At 34.1% G+C, this 15,877-nt stretch overlaps 1 protein-coding gene across 1 annotated transcript in view; it reads right to left on the bottom strand.

Annotated features, from left to right (window-relative positions):
* Positions 1-1,965: 1,965 nt before the first annotated feature.
* The window catches only part of STIL (STIL centriolar assembly protein), a 54,746-nt gene continuing 40,834 nt past the window's right edge, over positions 1,966-15,877 (bottom strand). The window contains exons 15-17 of the mRNA XM_081307175.1: positions 10,105-10,315; positions 8,435-8,685; positions 1,966-3,269 (exon numbers count right to left, since the gene is read on the bottom strand). Coding sequence (XP_081163301.1) covers positions 2,480-3,269; positions 8,435-8,685; positions 10,105-10,315 — 1,252 coding nt within the window. The 3' untranslated portion in view covers positions 1,966-2,479. The remainder of the gene's footprint in view (positions 3,270-8,434; positions 8,686-10,104; positions 10,316-15,877) is intronic.

Genomic DNA, 15,877 nt, shown 5'->3' with positions numbered 1-15,877 from the left:
AATTCAGTCTCCAAAACTGCTTAAATATTTTATCAGAGGTCTTAAGTTAGATGTGGTAATAAGTGATCAAATTGAATTTTGCCTAAGTCTCAGGCTCAGTTTTTGTTGTACAGAGAAAGCTTCTTATGTAGTATAAAAATTACAGGGTTCCCAGAAATAAAGGTAAGACAAATGATAAGGCTGTCAGTTAATTCAGTAACACTCTGTTTTTTCAATAGTGTGCAAAACAAATGGTACCCACATTCACTTCTTGGATGAGTGCTAAAGTTAAAACAAAGCATATCTGAAAGTGACATTACTTAAATTTACTCCAAAGAAACATGCAAGTGGATTTTTTTTTGCTACTATTCAAATGATTAAAGCTCTGAATGATGCACATGAAACCAAAGGGAAAGACATTACCTTTTATGAATTGTAATTTTAACTTGAAAAAACAACAATGTAGAGAAAGACCCACTAACTAGTCCCTGGTTCCAGTGGGGAATTACCATGTTACTATATATGGGCTTGCAAACTTTGTTTTACCATGCTATTGTCCCAGAAAGCCAGAGCTGGCCAGGCATGGTGGCATACATCTGAAATTCCAGTGCCTTGGAAGGCCGGGATAAGCGTAGCAAGTTAGAGGCCAGCTCAGCAATTCAGCAAGACCCTGTCTCAAAATAAAAGGGCTAGGGATGTAGCTCAGTAGTAGAGCATCCCTGGATTTAGTTGGATTTGAAATTTAGAGACCCAAAGTCTATTTCTTTCAGTTTACATATCAAACTTTAATATAAAGCAATCACATCTTAACTTCAGTAAGGTTTATTATCTATGAAATGAGTGAGGGCTTTTTCATTTATATTCAGAAATAACAATTTAAAACTTAATTTTTAAACAGGTGGAAGTTGGCAATAATTACTGATAACACTTGGATGGATCTCAAGACATTATGCTGAGTGAAAACAGCTAATTTCAAAATGTTATACACTGTATGATTCTGTTTATAGGACATTCTTAAAATTATAAAATTCTAGTAAAACAGATGAAGGATAAGGGCTGGAGGTAGAGTATGTTTCAAAAGGGTAGAGATAGTTGTGTGAATCTGAGTGATAAAATTTTATAAATATTAAATGAGTACATATGAAAATTTGTGGGCTGGGGGTATAGTTCAGCAGTAGAACACATGCTTAGCATGCTTGAAGTTCTGAGTTTGATTACCAGCCCCCTACCCCACACAAAAAAAGGAGATTCAAAAGGTCTGTGGTTTATTTATTAATAATGAACCAATTGTCAATTTCTTGGTTTTGATAGTTTACTATGATTCTGTAAGATGTTATCATGGGGGACACTAGGTAAAGGGTATTCCTGAATTCTGTGATTTTTATTTATTTATTTATACTAGGGATTGAATCCAGCATGACTTGACTAATTTTTTAAAAAATTTGAGACAGGGGGCAGGGGATGTGGCTCAAGTGGTAGCGCGCTCGCCTGGCATGCGTGCGACCCGGGTTCAATCCTCAGCACCACATACCAACAAAGATGTTGTGTCCACCGAGAACTAAAAAATAAATATTAAAAATTCTCTCTCTCTCTCTCTCTCCTCTCACTCTCTCTAAAAAAAAAAAATTTAAAAAAAATTAAAAAAAAAAAATTTGAGACAGGGTCTCACTGAGTTGCTGAAGCTGACCTGGAACTTGTGATCATTCCACCTTAGCCCCAAAGTCACTTGGATTGCATGTGTGCATTTGGCCTCTGTATAATTTTTGTATCTTGCAGGAGTTGAAAAACAAAAGTGGGAAAGGAAAAACTATAGCAGAAGACAAAGGAAAACAGTTAATTTAGACATTTTTATTGTTGTATTTAAAAATATTAAGACATTTGAAAAAAATCACAAAGTTTATAAAACACACTCATACCCAATACTTTTCTTATTTAATAATAGCTAATGCTGTATGTTGAACATCAACCCACCAGATCTCAAGTTTTACTTGCAGAGTTTAACTAATATACTTAAGAGGAAATACATACCTTATATGAAATATCTTAAAATATTTTAAAAAGTAACTTTCCCCTTAAACTCAAGAAGGGCTGATTTTGCTAATTCAGCCAGGGTCAGGGTAAGTTTATGGTTTTTTACTGATACTGGGTAGATGCCTAAATGCAACATGCTAGGAAAATGGACTTTTTAAAACACACAACATAAAACAGCAGTTGAGAGAGTTGAAGAGCATCTATTTATCTAAATTTGTTGAAATAACTGTTAGGAGTTTTTTCTTTTTTAAAAGGTTTCAGTGATGCTGAATAAGAATCTGGCCTCCTCATTAGCCAGTTATCTCACAGACAATCAAGTCATTTGTTCAGCTCTTTGTAATCAGCTGTTACCAAGAAAGAGATTGACTCCTACAGTGATTAGGAATCCAAAACTACCCAAAGGCTCTGGCTTCTCTAAGTACCTTCAGAAGACACCAGTTCTTGTATCAGAAAAGAAAGAGTTAAAGGTTTAAAATAATTTTGGCAACTGTCTGAGACGTTTTACATCTAAAAAGGTACCTACTGAGTTCATGCTATTCATTTGCTTTAAAGTTTCAGAAGGTTGTAAACTTTCAGGAAAAATTGGGACATCCCTTTCATTTTCTTTCTCAGGATGTTGAGTAAACTCAGCTTTTGCAGGCCGGAGGTTCACTGCAGGACCAGGCCTGAGGTTCTTTAATAAGAAAGCTGGGTTTTCCTTCAACTGCTGAGTTACTTTAGGCTGCACAACTTCATTTGTGATATTTCTTAATACTGGTACATCTGTGTTAGTGTCCATGGATTCACAGTTATAGCAATTAGTTGTTTCATAGGTATTCCTCAAAGGTTCTTTCTGATGACCAACTTGTGCAGGTATGGAAGTAGGGGTTTGATTCAATGAATGGTTACTCATACTATCTGCAGAGGTGGGAGGATCCTCTTCATCTCCACTATTATCACTGCTTTGTATGAGTCCATATCTCTTCAAGTATTTTTTGGTTGCAAATGACATGTTGCTTGGTGAAATTAAGCTAAGTCCCACTGTGTTTTTGTCTGTATTAATATGTAGAAGGCTAAAAGATGAATCACAATTATTTTGGTTTGATCGAGTGAGAGACAGTTGTGACAGCTGATTTTCATTTAAATATTTCAGTGCTATGGCATTTGCCTCCATGCTCAAATCCACACCAGTGGGGCTTAAACCACTCATGCCAACATTAGCAAAAGACATGTAGTTTAATCCAGAGATCACTGCTTCTGGGCTGATGCATGCCAACACACTGAAAGACACAAAATAATAAGTCATCATTTTGAGTAATAGAGTTTCATCTAAATGCGTTCCTGTCTATGAAAGTAACAAAAGATTTCAGCTTTAAGTGCATGGTACTTTTTATCTGACTACTCGGACATTTAAGTTTCCATGACCTATCTGCCCATTCAAGGGATAAATACGATAACCTAGAAAGTAAAATTCATGATTTACAGACTGAAAGTGGAATACAAATTGATTTTCTTTTTTTTTTTTTAAGAGAGAGAGAGAGAGAGAGAGAGAGAGAATTTTAATATTTATTTTTTAGTTTTCAGCAGACACAACATCTTTGTTTGTATGTGGTGCTGAGGATCGAACCCGGGCTGCATGCATGCCAGGTGAGCGCGTACCGCTTGAGCCACATCCCCAGCCCCAAATTGATTTTCCTAAATTTGTTTATTTGTTTGTTCACTTACTTTGGTGCCAAAGATCAAACCCAGGGCCTTGGGCAATTAATTGCTCTGCCATTGAGCTACATCCTCAATCTCTGATTTTCTTAAGTATGTACATCAGTCATGGTTTTAAGAACAAATACAAGGCTCTAAATGTAAAAGTTATTCAATATTGCTGTGTCATTTAATTTTCAACCATTAACCCTAAACAGCTAATATTCAATGTAAAGTAAAATGTACAAGTAAAATGAATCACAAAACACATCTGATGATTTGACAGTACAAGCTTTGGTAAGTAGCTCAGAAAATTAAATTGCTCATAGTAGAAGAGATTTCCATTTGCAATAAATAAAATCATCAATTGGTCTCTGGATAGAACCTTACAAATACACACATAAACTTTTTAAAAAAATTTTTTTCTTAGTTGTTGATAGATCTTTATTTTATTAATTTATACGTGGTGCTGAGAATCAAATCCAGTGCTTCACATGCCAGGCACGTGTGCTACCGCTGAGCCACAGTCCCAACCCCATAAATATTTATTATATAATCTAAAACTAACTTTTGTTGGTATTAACTGATTTGCCCTTTCCTTCATATCTTTTCCCCCAAAGCTGAAGTTAGTAAGTGGCAAGTTGAGAATGAAACTCATGTCTGCCATACTCTCTGGGGCTCTATAATAACTGATTCACTACACTGTGTTCAGCAGTTTGCATTTTGCTATAAGAGAGTCCTTCATGCACTGTTTGTTGTGATAAACATTAAGTTCTGGTCAAAGAACATACTATAACTTTCCATGTCATCCCACAAAAATATCCAGCTGTTTTACATGTGCCAGCCACTACTTAAATATACAGCCCAGCAAAAACCAAATAATGATCAAGTACTTTCATTCTTATAAGCACCTGAAATTTCAAAGAAGCTACTTCCAATCATTAATACTCCCCCAAGTCAGTGGTGTCATCACCAAACAATGAATAGTGCTCAATAATGTTGATCTTTATTTTTTATTCTTTAAAAATGTGTGTGTGTGTGTGTGTGTGTGTGTGTGTGTGTGTGTGTATTTTTTAGTTGTAAGTTGGACACAGTCTCTTTATTTTATTTATCTTTATGTGGTGCTGAGTATTGAACCCAGGGCCTCGCACGTGCTAAGCAAGCACTCTACTGCTAAGCCACAACCCCAGCCCTAATGTTGGTCTTTATAACTAGCTTGGAATTCTCCCTCAACCTTCTGGGTACTTAATGCTTCAGAGGCTATTTTATAAAATGGAAGAGATGCTACCAATTTATTTAGGCATTATTTTTTCATGAAAATGCTTTGTGAATATGTCTTTGTGAAAATGTGAATATAAGTCTACTTTCTTTGCCTAATTCCTCAAAATAATAAACATTTTGCATTTTATATCAGAAAAACATATACATATTATATTTAAGTGTAATGTCTATAGATACTTATGTAAATAATTTGATAAAAGGAAATACAACCTTCTAATTCACAATGTTAAAATATTTAGAAAAAAAATTGGTCTAATTTTAAATATACCTGCAAGTAACAATGGTGGATAAGTTAGAATGTGGTAGGGAGTAATAGGAGGAGAGTATATTAAAAAACTAAATTCAAGACAAACAGTCTACCACTGAATTAAGAGTTGTTAAAATTATTAAAGAAAAAAGACTGAAAGGAGATATACAAGCAAAATTTTAATAGTTGAGTTTGGTTGGTAAAAATATGAAATTTTTTTTTGGTCTACTCTTCTAAATTTTCCATTTCCAAAATAAGTTTATATTACTTAGCAGGAACAAATGTCAAACTATGTTCAAAATTCTACAATATTTTATACAATAGTTTATACTATAAAATTTTTAAACTTTTCATATGAAGATATAGCTAAATGTTGCTATAAAATGTTTGCCAATGGATTCCTTTATAGAAACACTTAATTTAATTTATTATTTTGAACTGAAAATTGAATTTTCTTTTTTCCAGTATTGGAGGTTGAACTCAGAACCAGGGAAGCACTCTACCATTTAATTACACTCTCAGTCTTTTAAATTTTATTTTGATACAGGATCTTGCTAAGTTGCCTTTGTAAGCCTTGAACATATGATCCTCCTGCCTCAGCCTTCGAGGTAGCAGAGATTACAGGCATATTACACCATGCCCAGTGAGAATTTAATTTTTTCACATTTGTTTCCATTTCCTTGAGCAAGTAAATTTACAAATCTAATTAGAATTTTAGAAACTAAAAACCTGTCTATGGGGGCTGGGTTGTGGCTCAGTGGTAGAGTGCTCACTTAGCATGTGTGAGGCATTGGGTTCAATCCTCAGCACCACATAAAAATAAATAAATAAAGGTATAAAAAATCCTATTAAATTGAGAGGCCCATTTAAAAAAAAAAAGTCAGTTGGACACACTCCAAAAAAAAGGAATGTTTTTGCTTTTCAGATGACATAACTATGAAACTATACATCTACTAGCTAGCATATCTATGAAATTTTAACTTACACATACATAATTGAATTAAAAATGGGTATTGCTTGTAATACTAAGTGGAAATGCCTGCTTTCTGTTAAGAAAAATAAACAAAACTATATATAATAAAACAGCCAACTGTTTCCTAAAAAGTTGATTTTCTTTGCAAAGTTATTAGTTCAGAGAACACTTTTTCACTTTCTAAAAGTTTAATCATAAACATAAATTATTTTCATAGTGAATTTATAATACACATTGTTATTTAAATTAGGAGAACAATCTTGATTAAAACAATCTGACAGGGCTGGGGATGGGGCTCAAGCGGTAGCGTGCTTGCCTGCCATGCGTGTGGCCCGGGTTCGATCCTCAGCACCACATACAAACAAAGATGTTGTGTCCGCCGAAAACTAAAAAATAAATATTAAAATTCTCTCTCTCTCACTCTCTCTTTAAAAAAAAAGAAAAAGAAAAAAAAAACAATCTGACTACCTCACACTGATATACAAAAAAGGCTATACTTTCCATTTCATTTGAGGTATTTAAAAAACAAATCAAGCCCCATGTGGTGGTGGTACATGCCTAATCTCAGTGACTTGGGATACCGAGGCAGGAGGATTGCAAGTTCAAGTCCAGCTTCAGGAACTCAACAAGGCCGTAAGCAATTTAGTGAAATCCTGTCTCAAAAAGGGAAAGAAAAGGGAAAGGGCTATAGTTTAGTGGTGGTAAGGTGCCCCTGGGTTTAACTCCCAGATCAAAAAAAAAAAAAAAAAAAAAAAAAAAAAAACCAAGACACTGAAGACATTAAAATAGGATGGCTGGGGCTAGGGTTATGGCTCAGTGGTAGAGTGCTCACCTTGCACATGCAAGGCCCTGGGTTCAATCCTCAGCACCACATATAAATAAATAAATAAATAAAGTTATTGTGTACAAGTACAAAAAATATTTAAAAAAAATAGGATAGCTGCTGTTAAAAAATACACTGCCTAAAAATATCTACTAAAACTTCAAATGCATATAACCCTTTGATCCTGCCTACCTACCTAGGAATTTATCTTACAAAGATACTTGCACTGGGGTTAGAGATGCAGTTTAGTGATATAGTGCTTACCTAGGTAAGGCACTGGGTTCAATTTCTAGCACTGCAAAAAAACAAAAAAAAAAACAAACAAAAAAACAAAAAAAAAACAAAGATACTATATGATTACCTGTAGCTGATGTTCACGTAGCATTGTCTAAAATAACAAATAGAGATTTGGATAAAAAGTCCATCAATAGAGGACTGGGGTTGGATATAGTAAATGAGTACAATAGAAAATGATGCAGCTGTTAAAATGCATGAGAAAGAACTATATCAAAGATATAATGATGTTAATTTAAAAAAATTAAATCACAAACCCTATCATATATATATACTTTAACATGTAAAATATTTCTAGAAGAATACAAAAGAAATGGTTAAGAGAAGCAATCTAAAGGAGACAGATTGAGAAATTTGGGGGGCAGGGTTTTTTTGTATTCTACCTTATATTTTTCCATATTATTTATTTTTTAAACCAGGAAATTTTATTAGATTTTTAAAAACAAAAAATAATTAACAGAAAACATATTAGCCTTAACAATAAAACTTTCCAGGTACTATTTTATTTCATTTTTGGGGGTACCAGGGACTGAATGTGCTGAGCAACATCCCCAAGCCCTTTTTAAAATTTTTTTTTATTTTGAGATAGGATCTTGCAAAGTTGCTTAAGTCCTCACTAAACTGCTGAGACTGGTCTTAAACTTGTGATTCTCCTGCTTGAGTCACCCAAGTCACTAGGATTACAGGCATATAACACCATGCCCAACTCTGAGGTTATTTTTAATAAAAAGGGATCTGAACAGGGTATGTAAGTTGGACACACTTCTAGAAAAAGGAATGTTTTTGCTTTTTAGATGACACAACTATGTAACCATACATCTACTAGCTAGCGTATCGCCTTGCCACCTCCAGAAGAACATTTAGACTCTGTCAATAAATCTCATTTCTCTTCTCAAAAGTATATACATATCTCTCATATATGTATATAACAGATGTTATATGTTATATATGTAACCTCTCTTACTAAAAATGAAAAAAACCTAAAATATAAAGATGATCTCATTCATTCTAGGTAAGCTGGCCCTGAACAAATGATGAATCAATTAAGGTACAAATTTATATCTTTTCCCATGAGACTGCTACAATATACCTAAAATTTATTCATCTTTTAGAACAAATTTTAAAAGGTTACCTGGCCTGATCCACTTTATGTGAATTTTTCTTCACTTTAGTGGGAGAATCAATTTTTACTCCCAGGCTTCTTAGTTGCTTAAGAGTTGCATTCAGAACACAATCTTTGTCCACCAGTCCTGAACTGTGTTTTTTTTTCTTTGTATGGTAAACATTTTTGGTTCTGGTACATTCATGGCTGATAAGTACTGCTTTAGTAGATGACTGTTCAGTTTCTTTGGAGGAGTTACTTAATAGATGGTTCACTTGACCCTGATAAAAAGAAAAATTACATATTTAAAAATTACTATTAGGGCTGGGGTTGTGGCTCAGTGGTAGAGTGCTCACCTAGCAAGCACAAGGCACCGGGTTCGATCCTCAGCACCACATAAATGTAAAATAAAGATATTGTATCCACCTAAAGCTTGAGAATAAATATAAAAAAATAAATAAAAAAAAATAAAAATTACTATTAACAATCTTAGGATAAGATCCTAAATAATACCATAAGGAAGGCCAGGGGAAGGCAAATTTACATTATCTTATCAAATTCTATAAAATATCTAGTATATCTGAAAGTATTAGGGGTTTTTTACAAAAGAAGTCCACCTTCATTATTTGTCAGTCCGTACAGGAAAGAGAAGAGTTGTTCTGTTTAAAAACCAAAATATTCATTTTTTAAACCAACATTTTAAAAATATATTGAGTAATATTCCAAGTGTTTTTAAGGATCTATAATAAATTCTGTATAAACAAGTTTTAAACCATGCTTTCATTTACAAAATAGTAATATGTTTAGGGTTGTAAATTAGACTTTTATGTTATTTTCAGAATTACTTTTTTTTTTCACTTTCTAAAAATGAAAATGCCCTGTGATACTATCTCTACTTTCCTGGCATTAAAGCATATTTCATTCTCTGAGCATACAGGGTTAACACCAATCTAGGACCTAGCAGGCAAATAAAAAATATGTGTTCACTGATGAATACATGGAGTCCTAGTGAAGTATGTTTAATTAGCTGTCAATTACAAATAGAGATATCAAATGTTCCTAGGTCAAAAATTTTGGATCTAAGTAATAGGCAGGGTCATCTTAAGTCCCAGTTCATGTTCTAAGTTTTCTAAGAAAATGAGGTACTCCAACTAAAGCTATCCCTACTGATTCTGTGCTCCTTTTGCTTTACACCACTTTTCAACTTGTCATAGAGTGGTTGCTTGTGTTCTTATATTATTATTTCTCCTATGTTCTCGTAATCATCTTTATATATCCACTTTTCTTAATCCCCTTTCTTAGACTAAGCTAAAAATTGAATAAACATCTGCTTACCTGAAGTCAATAAGTATTACCATAAATATTCCACTAACTTTTCAATTTTCAAGCTTTTTACAAACTCTTTGCTTTTTTGTTGTTGTTGTTACTAACTTTAGTATGAATTTAGCACAATATCAATACTTACACTTACATTTAAAAAATAAGCTTTTTTTTTTGCCGAGTATCTGATAACTGGCATATTTACATTTAAGTTATCATAATTTATAAAAAGCTAAAAGAAATACATGATATACTGTTTATTAGGTAAAAATATTTTTATTTCAAATTCCCTATTAGTTTAAATCTAGGGAAAGTTTAACTAATATTACTTGTATTAAAAAACCATCTCACAAAAGATGAAATGCTCCCCATGTTCTTACCAATAAATCCTGGTAGATGTTCTGGTTATCTGATGGCTGATGAGACAAAGGTTGCATTACTTGCTCAATTTTTGGTTTCTCAGACGTTTCAGTATTGGTATTGGCACCCTCTGTTGGCCCGGTCTGTAAGCACATGCTCATGCTCTCTGCCAGCAAGGCATTTGGAAAGAATATCGGCACATCGGGTTCTTTTCTCACATCTGAAGAAGAGCTGCATAATAGGACATTTAAGTAAATGTTAGTATCTCAGTATCAAGGTACCTTTAACTGTATATTTGAAATGTAGTAACTTTGGAAGAAAAGGGTAAGACTCAAGCAGCATCTGGTTTGTATTTTCAGCTGGTGGTATATATAAATAAACCATATTGATAAGCTACATATAAACTGGAACATAATAGCTTTTCTTTTTTTTGGGTAGTACTGGGTATTGAACCCAAGGACACTCTACCACTAATCTACATCCCCTTTTTATTTGCTATTTTGAAACAAAGTCTTGCTAAGTTGCTGAGGCTGGCCTTGAACTTACAATCCTCCTGCCTCAGTTTCCTGAGTAGCTGAGGTTACAAGTATACACTGATGTGCCTGGCTTGTCCAATAACACCTTTTAAAGTTATGTTATGTGTAATGATTTCAGACAACTTTCTTTGAAAGTTGGAAAACAACCTGTTAATTTCTTCTAAACCTGATGCAATAAAATTTAAAATATATAATTTGCTCACTTTGAGTTTTAAAATAATTGTCAAGATCCTTGTCAAATGAAAGTTCATAAGTTGCCACTGATAGTCATATAGTTGATGGTATTTCTTTCCTTTATGCTTTTGTGTATTTTTTTCCAATTTTATACAGTAATAATTTATACTTTCAAAGTAAAAAATATGAAACATTTTAAGTAACTAGGGAAAGTAGTAGTATATTTCTGTTTATTATTATTATTATTATTTAAAAATATTTTTTAGTTGTTGATGTACCCTTTATTTTTTACTTATTTATATGTAGTGCTGAGGATCAAACTCAGTACCTCACACATGCCAGGCAAGTGCTCTGTCACTGAGCCACAAACCCAGCCCTATTTTTTATTTTTTTAATATTTATTTTTTAGTTGTAGTTGGATACAATATCTTTATTTAATTTATTTATTTTTATGTGGTGCTGAGGATCAAACCCAGGGCCTCTCATGTGCTACGCAGGTGCTCTACTGCTGAGCCACAACCCCAGCTGGAAGTAGTATATTCTTATTAGAACAGTAATCTGTGGATTATAGAAAATGGAGGAAAGCAATAATGTTAGCTAGTAGAAGCAGCATTATTATTAGTCCAGGCATAGTTTAAAGTGCATCATCTTTTTTCTTTTTTTAAAATTTTTTTTTAAGAGAGAGTGAGAGAGGAGAGAGAGAGAGAGAGAGAGAGAGAGAGAGAGAGAGAGAGAGAGAATGAGAGAAATTTTTTAATATTTATTTTTTAGTTCTCGGCGGACACAACATCTTTGTTTGTATGTGGTGCTGAGGATCGAACCCGGGCCGCACGCATGCCAGGCGAGCGCGCTACCGCTTGAGCCACATCCCCAGCCCTTTTCTTTTTAACATTTTTTTAAGTTGTAGATGGACACATTATCTTTATTTTTATTTATTTATTTTTATGTGGTGCTAAAGATCAAACCCAGGGCCTCATGTCTGCAAGGCAAGTGCTCTTCCACTGAGCCACAACCGCAGCCCTCAAGTGCATCATCTTATGTAAACCTTACCAAAAAAGTCTATGAGATAGATATTATATATCATCTCCATTTAACAGACAAAGAAATTGAAGCACCCTAATTGGATATGTTCTCTTGCTTCTTTTAACTCCCATTAGCACCTTCTTTTTATGTTTTAAGTTGCATTTGTGTTTATTTATATTATAACTATCTGTGTGTTTATAATGCCTTGGGCAAATTTCTTTATCTCCCTGAACCTCAGTTTCCTTTCCTGGGTTGAAAAACTGTGATAAAATTAATGGAGATGCAGAGAACCTAGCACAGTACCAGATGTACATAATGGGTGATCCGTAATTATTAGTTCAACTACTACTGCCTTCTCCCTGTGCCCCAAACATCAGATTGAGCCTTTATCTTCAACCATGTTGACCAATTTCACTTTAATGAAAACACCAGAACTTAACAATATTTAGGTGCTAAGGCACTGTTCTAATTATGTTACATATATGAACTCATTTAATTCCCATAACAATCTTATGAAATAGGTACTTTTATTATTCCCACTTCATAAATGAGAAAACAGAGTCCCAAGAGATCAAAAGACCTGTCCATAATCATACTGCTGTGATTCAAATCTGGCAGTCTAACACCAGAGACCATGCTCTAATTCACTGTTACACTGTATGTTCAAGAACTTGAAAATATATGTCCTGATGTCTAACCTAGCAAGAAAAAAACAAAAGCTAAAAAAGAACCAAAACATTACAAAGATCTCTCAAAAGATTTAAGATTAAAACAAAACCTTAAAAGATGACTCTTATATGCCAAAGAATATTAGGTATTCCCAAGGGTGGCTCCTGAAAAATAATCATATTAAAAGAAAATCTTTATAATACCACATACCATTATTCTCCATGGGGAAAAAGCAATCAATAACTAATTAAGCTGCAAGGCAAATAAACTTATCTTTAACAGACTGTTTCAACATCAGAAAAACTGGATCCAGTAAGGCATCCAAGGGAGACTGAGAGCCCAGGTAGCTGAGTGACATGTATGAATACTCAGCAAGGGGAACTATAGCACAGGTCAGACCAGATGTTTGGGAGGAGGAGTCCAGAGAAGCACCAGAACCTCCATAGACAACAATGGAGATAGTATTTAATCCAACTCAATACATTTCCCTGAACAAAAGACTAGATTTACATCTAGTTATATGTTAGAATCAATGAAGGTGATTAATTGCTCTGAAAAAGCAATTAAGTTTTTTCTATCAGTTAACTCAGATCTGTTTCTAAAGTTAAAAACCACCAAAGGATTAGAGATATTTAAAGTTCTAACTTGAAAACTCCCATAATCCTTGAAAATATTCTTCAGTTTACAGAACTAAGTCAAGAAGAATAAACAGAGATAACCATAGTTCATTCCTTGTCCTCCGCAGTTTCTGTAAATATTCCAAATAAAATGTGGATCTACAGAAAAAATTACAGAAATTAATATGATCATGACCCTGTAGGAACTCAATCTGGCCAAGGTGATATACACAAAAGATCTTTTCAATATACTGTGGTACATCAATGAGTCCCTAATTGATTTATAAGATTAAAACACTGTGTACTAAAATGAGGAGATCTGTGGTTCTCTGTTGTTTTCTGGAGGGGCATGTTTATTATTTAAACCACCACTGCAATTAGAACAATTTAAAATGTCAAATATTATCACAAGATTTAGGATAAAAATAGGTCATCCACTTTCTATCTGCCCCATGTCACCTTACCAGCAAGTTCACCTCTTTTACCTGAGGTATTTTATATCTACATTATTCTTTTACCTTCAAAACTTATCCTACATTTGATATTTTCCATGATTTCCACAGGTCCAAGCCATCCTCATCTTACTTGCTTATTAAGTCCTCTAACCAGTCTCCCAATTTCCTCTCTTAAATCTCTTTCATTTGTTCAAAAAACAACAAAAAGAATCTTCAAAAAATGAAAATCAGGGGGCTGGGGTTGTGGCTCAGTGGTGGATCACTTGCCTAGAATATATGAGGCATCAGGTTCAATCCCCAGCACCACATACAAATAAATAAAATAAAGGTATTATGTCTACCTACAACTAAAAAAAAATATTAAAAAGAAAGAAAATCAGGGGCTGGGTTGTAGCTCAGCGGTAGAGTGCTTGTATAGCATGTATGAGGCATTGGGTTTGATTCTCAGCACCACATATAAATATATAAAATAAAGGTCCATCAACAACTAAAAATATATTAAAAAAAAAAAAAACAAGAAAATCAGATCATACCACACCATTGTCTGAAATCCTCTCCTGGCTTTAATGAATAGGGAATTAACTCCAAAACTCCTTTCTACATCCTACAAAGCCCTATATGCTTTGGCTCCTGCCTTGATCTCTGCCTTCATTTTTTACACTCTTCCTTATCGGTCACAGTATCCAGTCATACTGCCTTTCCTGCTTGTTTCTAGATCTGTCAAGCTCATGCACAACTCAGGGTCTTAACACTTGGTATTTCTTCTAACCACAACACTCTTCCCAAAGATCCTGTCATGACTGGTTCCTTCTCATTATTCAAATCACTGCTCAAATGTCACCTCTCAAAGAGGCTTCCTTTCCCACCCTATTTAATATATCACACCTCATTCTCATGCTACCATCCCAGTTACACCACACTTGATCACTCTATTCATTTTCTTCACATTAGCTGTCACCATATGAAATTATATTATTTTGTTGCTTATGAGGATATATTTCATAAAATTAGTTGTTTTGTTTAACCTACTGCTTGATCTCTAGTGCCAAGTTCTGTGGGAGCACATACCACAAGTTCAAAGAAAATTTGCTGAATTTATTACCAAATGTACTGAGGATCTGAATTACTTTGGATTTTTTTTATTTTTAGGTGGACACAATATCTTTATTTTATTTTTATATGGTGCTGAGAATCGAACCCAGTGCCTCACGCATGCTAGGCCAGCGTGCTACCACTTGAGCCACATCTCCAGCCCCTACTTTGGAATTTTTTAATAGAAAATTTCACAATGAAAAGTTTCAAACAAGAGATTATCTAATAAACTACCACATACCATCTGTTTCAAAACTTATCAATTATAAGACAATTTTATTTCATTTAAACTCTTAGCCATTTCATCTTCCATTAGATTATTCTGAAGCAATTCTCAGATAAGTATTCAGGTTGTTAGCTTTCAAAAATATTCTTTTTTTGTGTAATTTTAATAGGGAATCATAAAAAAAATTTATAATTCTGAGCCCCATCTCCATCTAGAACCTAGTATTATAAGAATCTCAAAGGTGAGGAGTGAGTGTATGTAATTTGAAGTTTTCTTCAGTTGTTCTGAGTTATTCAGGCTGTTCCAGTGACTGACATCTGGGAATAGTTCAAGAAAACTCAAAAAAGACAGTTATGCAGACACCATATTATGATATTATGGAAATATATCAATGAAAATACCATGTAGAAAATAAATAGTTTTATGTTAGAGTAACAAAAAAAATATATATTTTTTTTGGTGGGGGGTGCGGGTACTAGGGATTGAACCCAGTGGCACTTAACCCTGAGTCACATCCCCAGCATACCCCCTTTTTTTTGAAAAAAATATTAAATAAGAATTGCACAGAGCCAGGCGCAGTGGCACACGCCTGTAATCACAGTGGCTCAGGAGACTGAGGCAGGATTGCTAGTTCAAAGCCAGCCTCAACAACAGCGAGGCACTAAGCAACTCAGTGAGACCCTGTCTCTAAATATTAAAATACAAAATAGGTCTGGGGATGTGGCTCGGTGGTTGAGTGTCCCTGAGTTCAATCCCCGGTACAAAAAAAAAAAAAAAAAAATTGCTCAGAATGGTGATAATAGTAAATAACAATGCATGATATATTTCAAAATTGCTAAGAGTGTATTTTAAGGGGCTGGGGATGTGGCTCAAGTGGTAGCGCGCTCGCCTGGCATGCATGCGGCCCGGGTTCGATCCTTAGCACCACATACCAACAAAGATGTTGTGTCCGCCGAGAACTAAAAAATAAATATTAAAAAAATTCTCTCTCTCTCTCTCTC

This window comes from Spermophilus citellus, assembly GCF_964194105.1.
Source record: "Spermophilus citellus genome assembly, chromosome: 9".
Lineage (NCBI taxonomy): Eukaryota > Metazoa > Chordata > Mammalia > Rodentia > Sciuridae > Spermophilus > Spermophilus citellus.
This window is presented reverse-complemented; position numbering and strand designations above follow the sequence as displayed.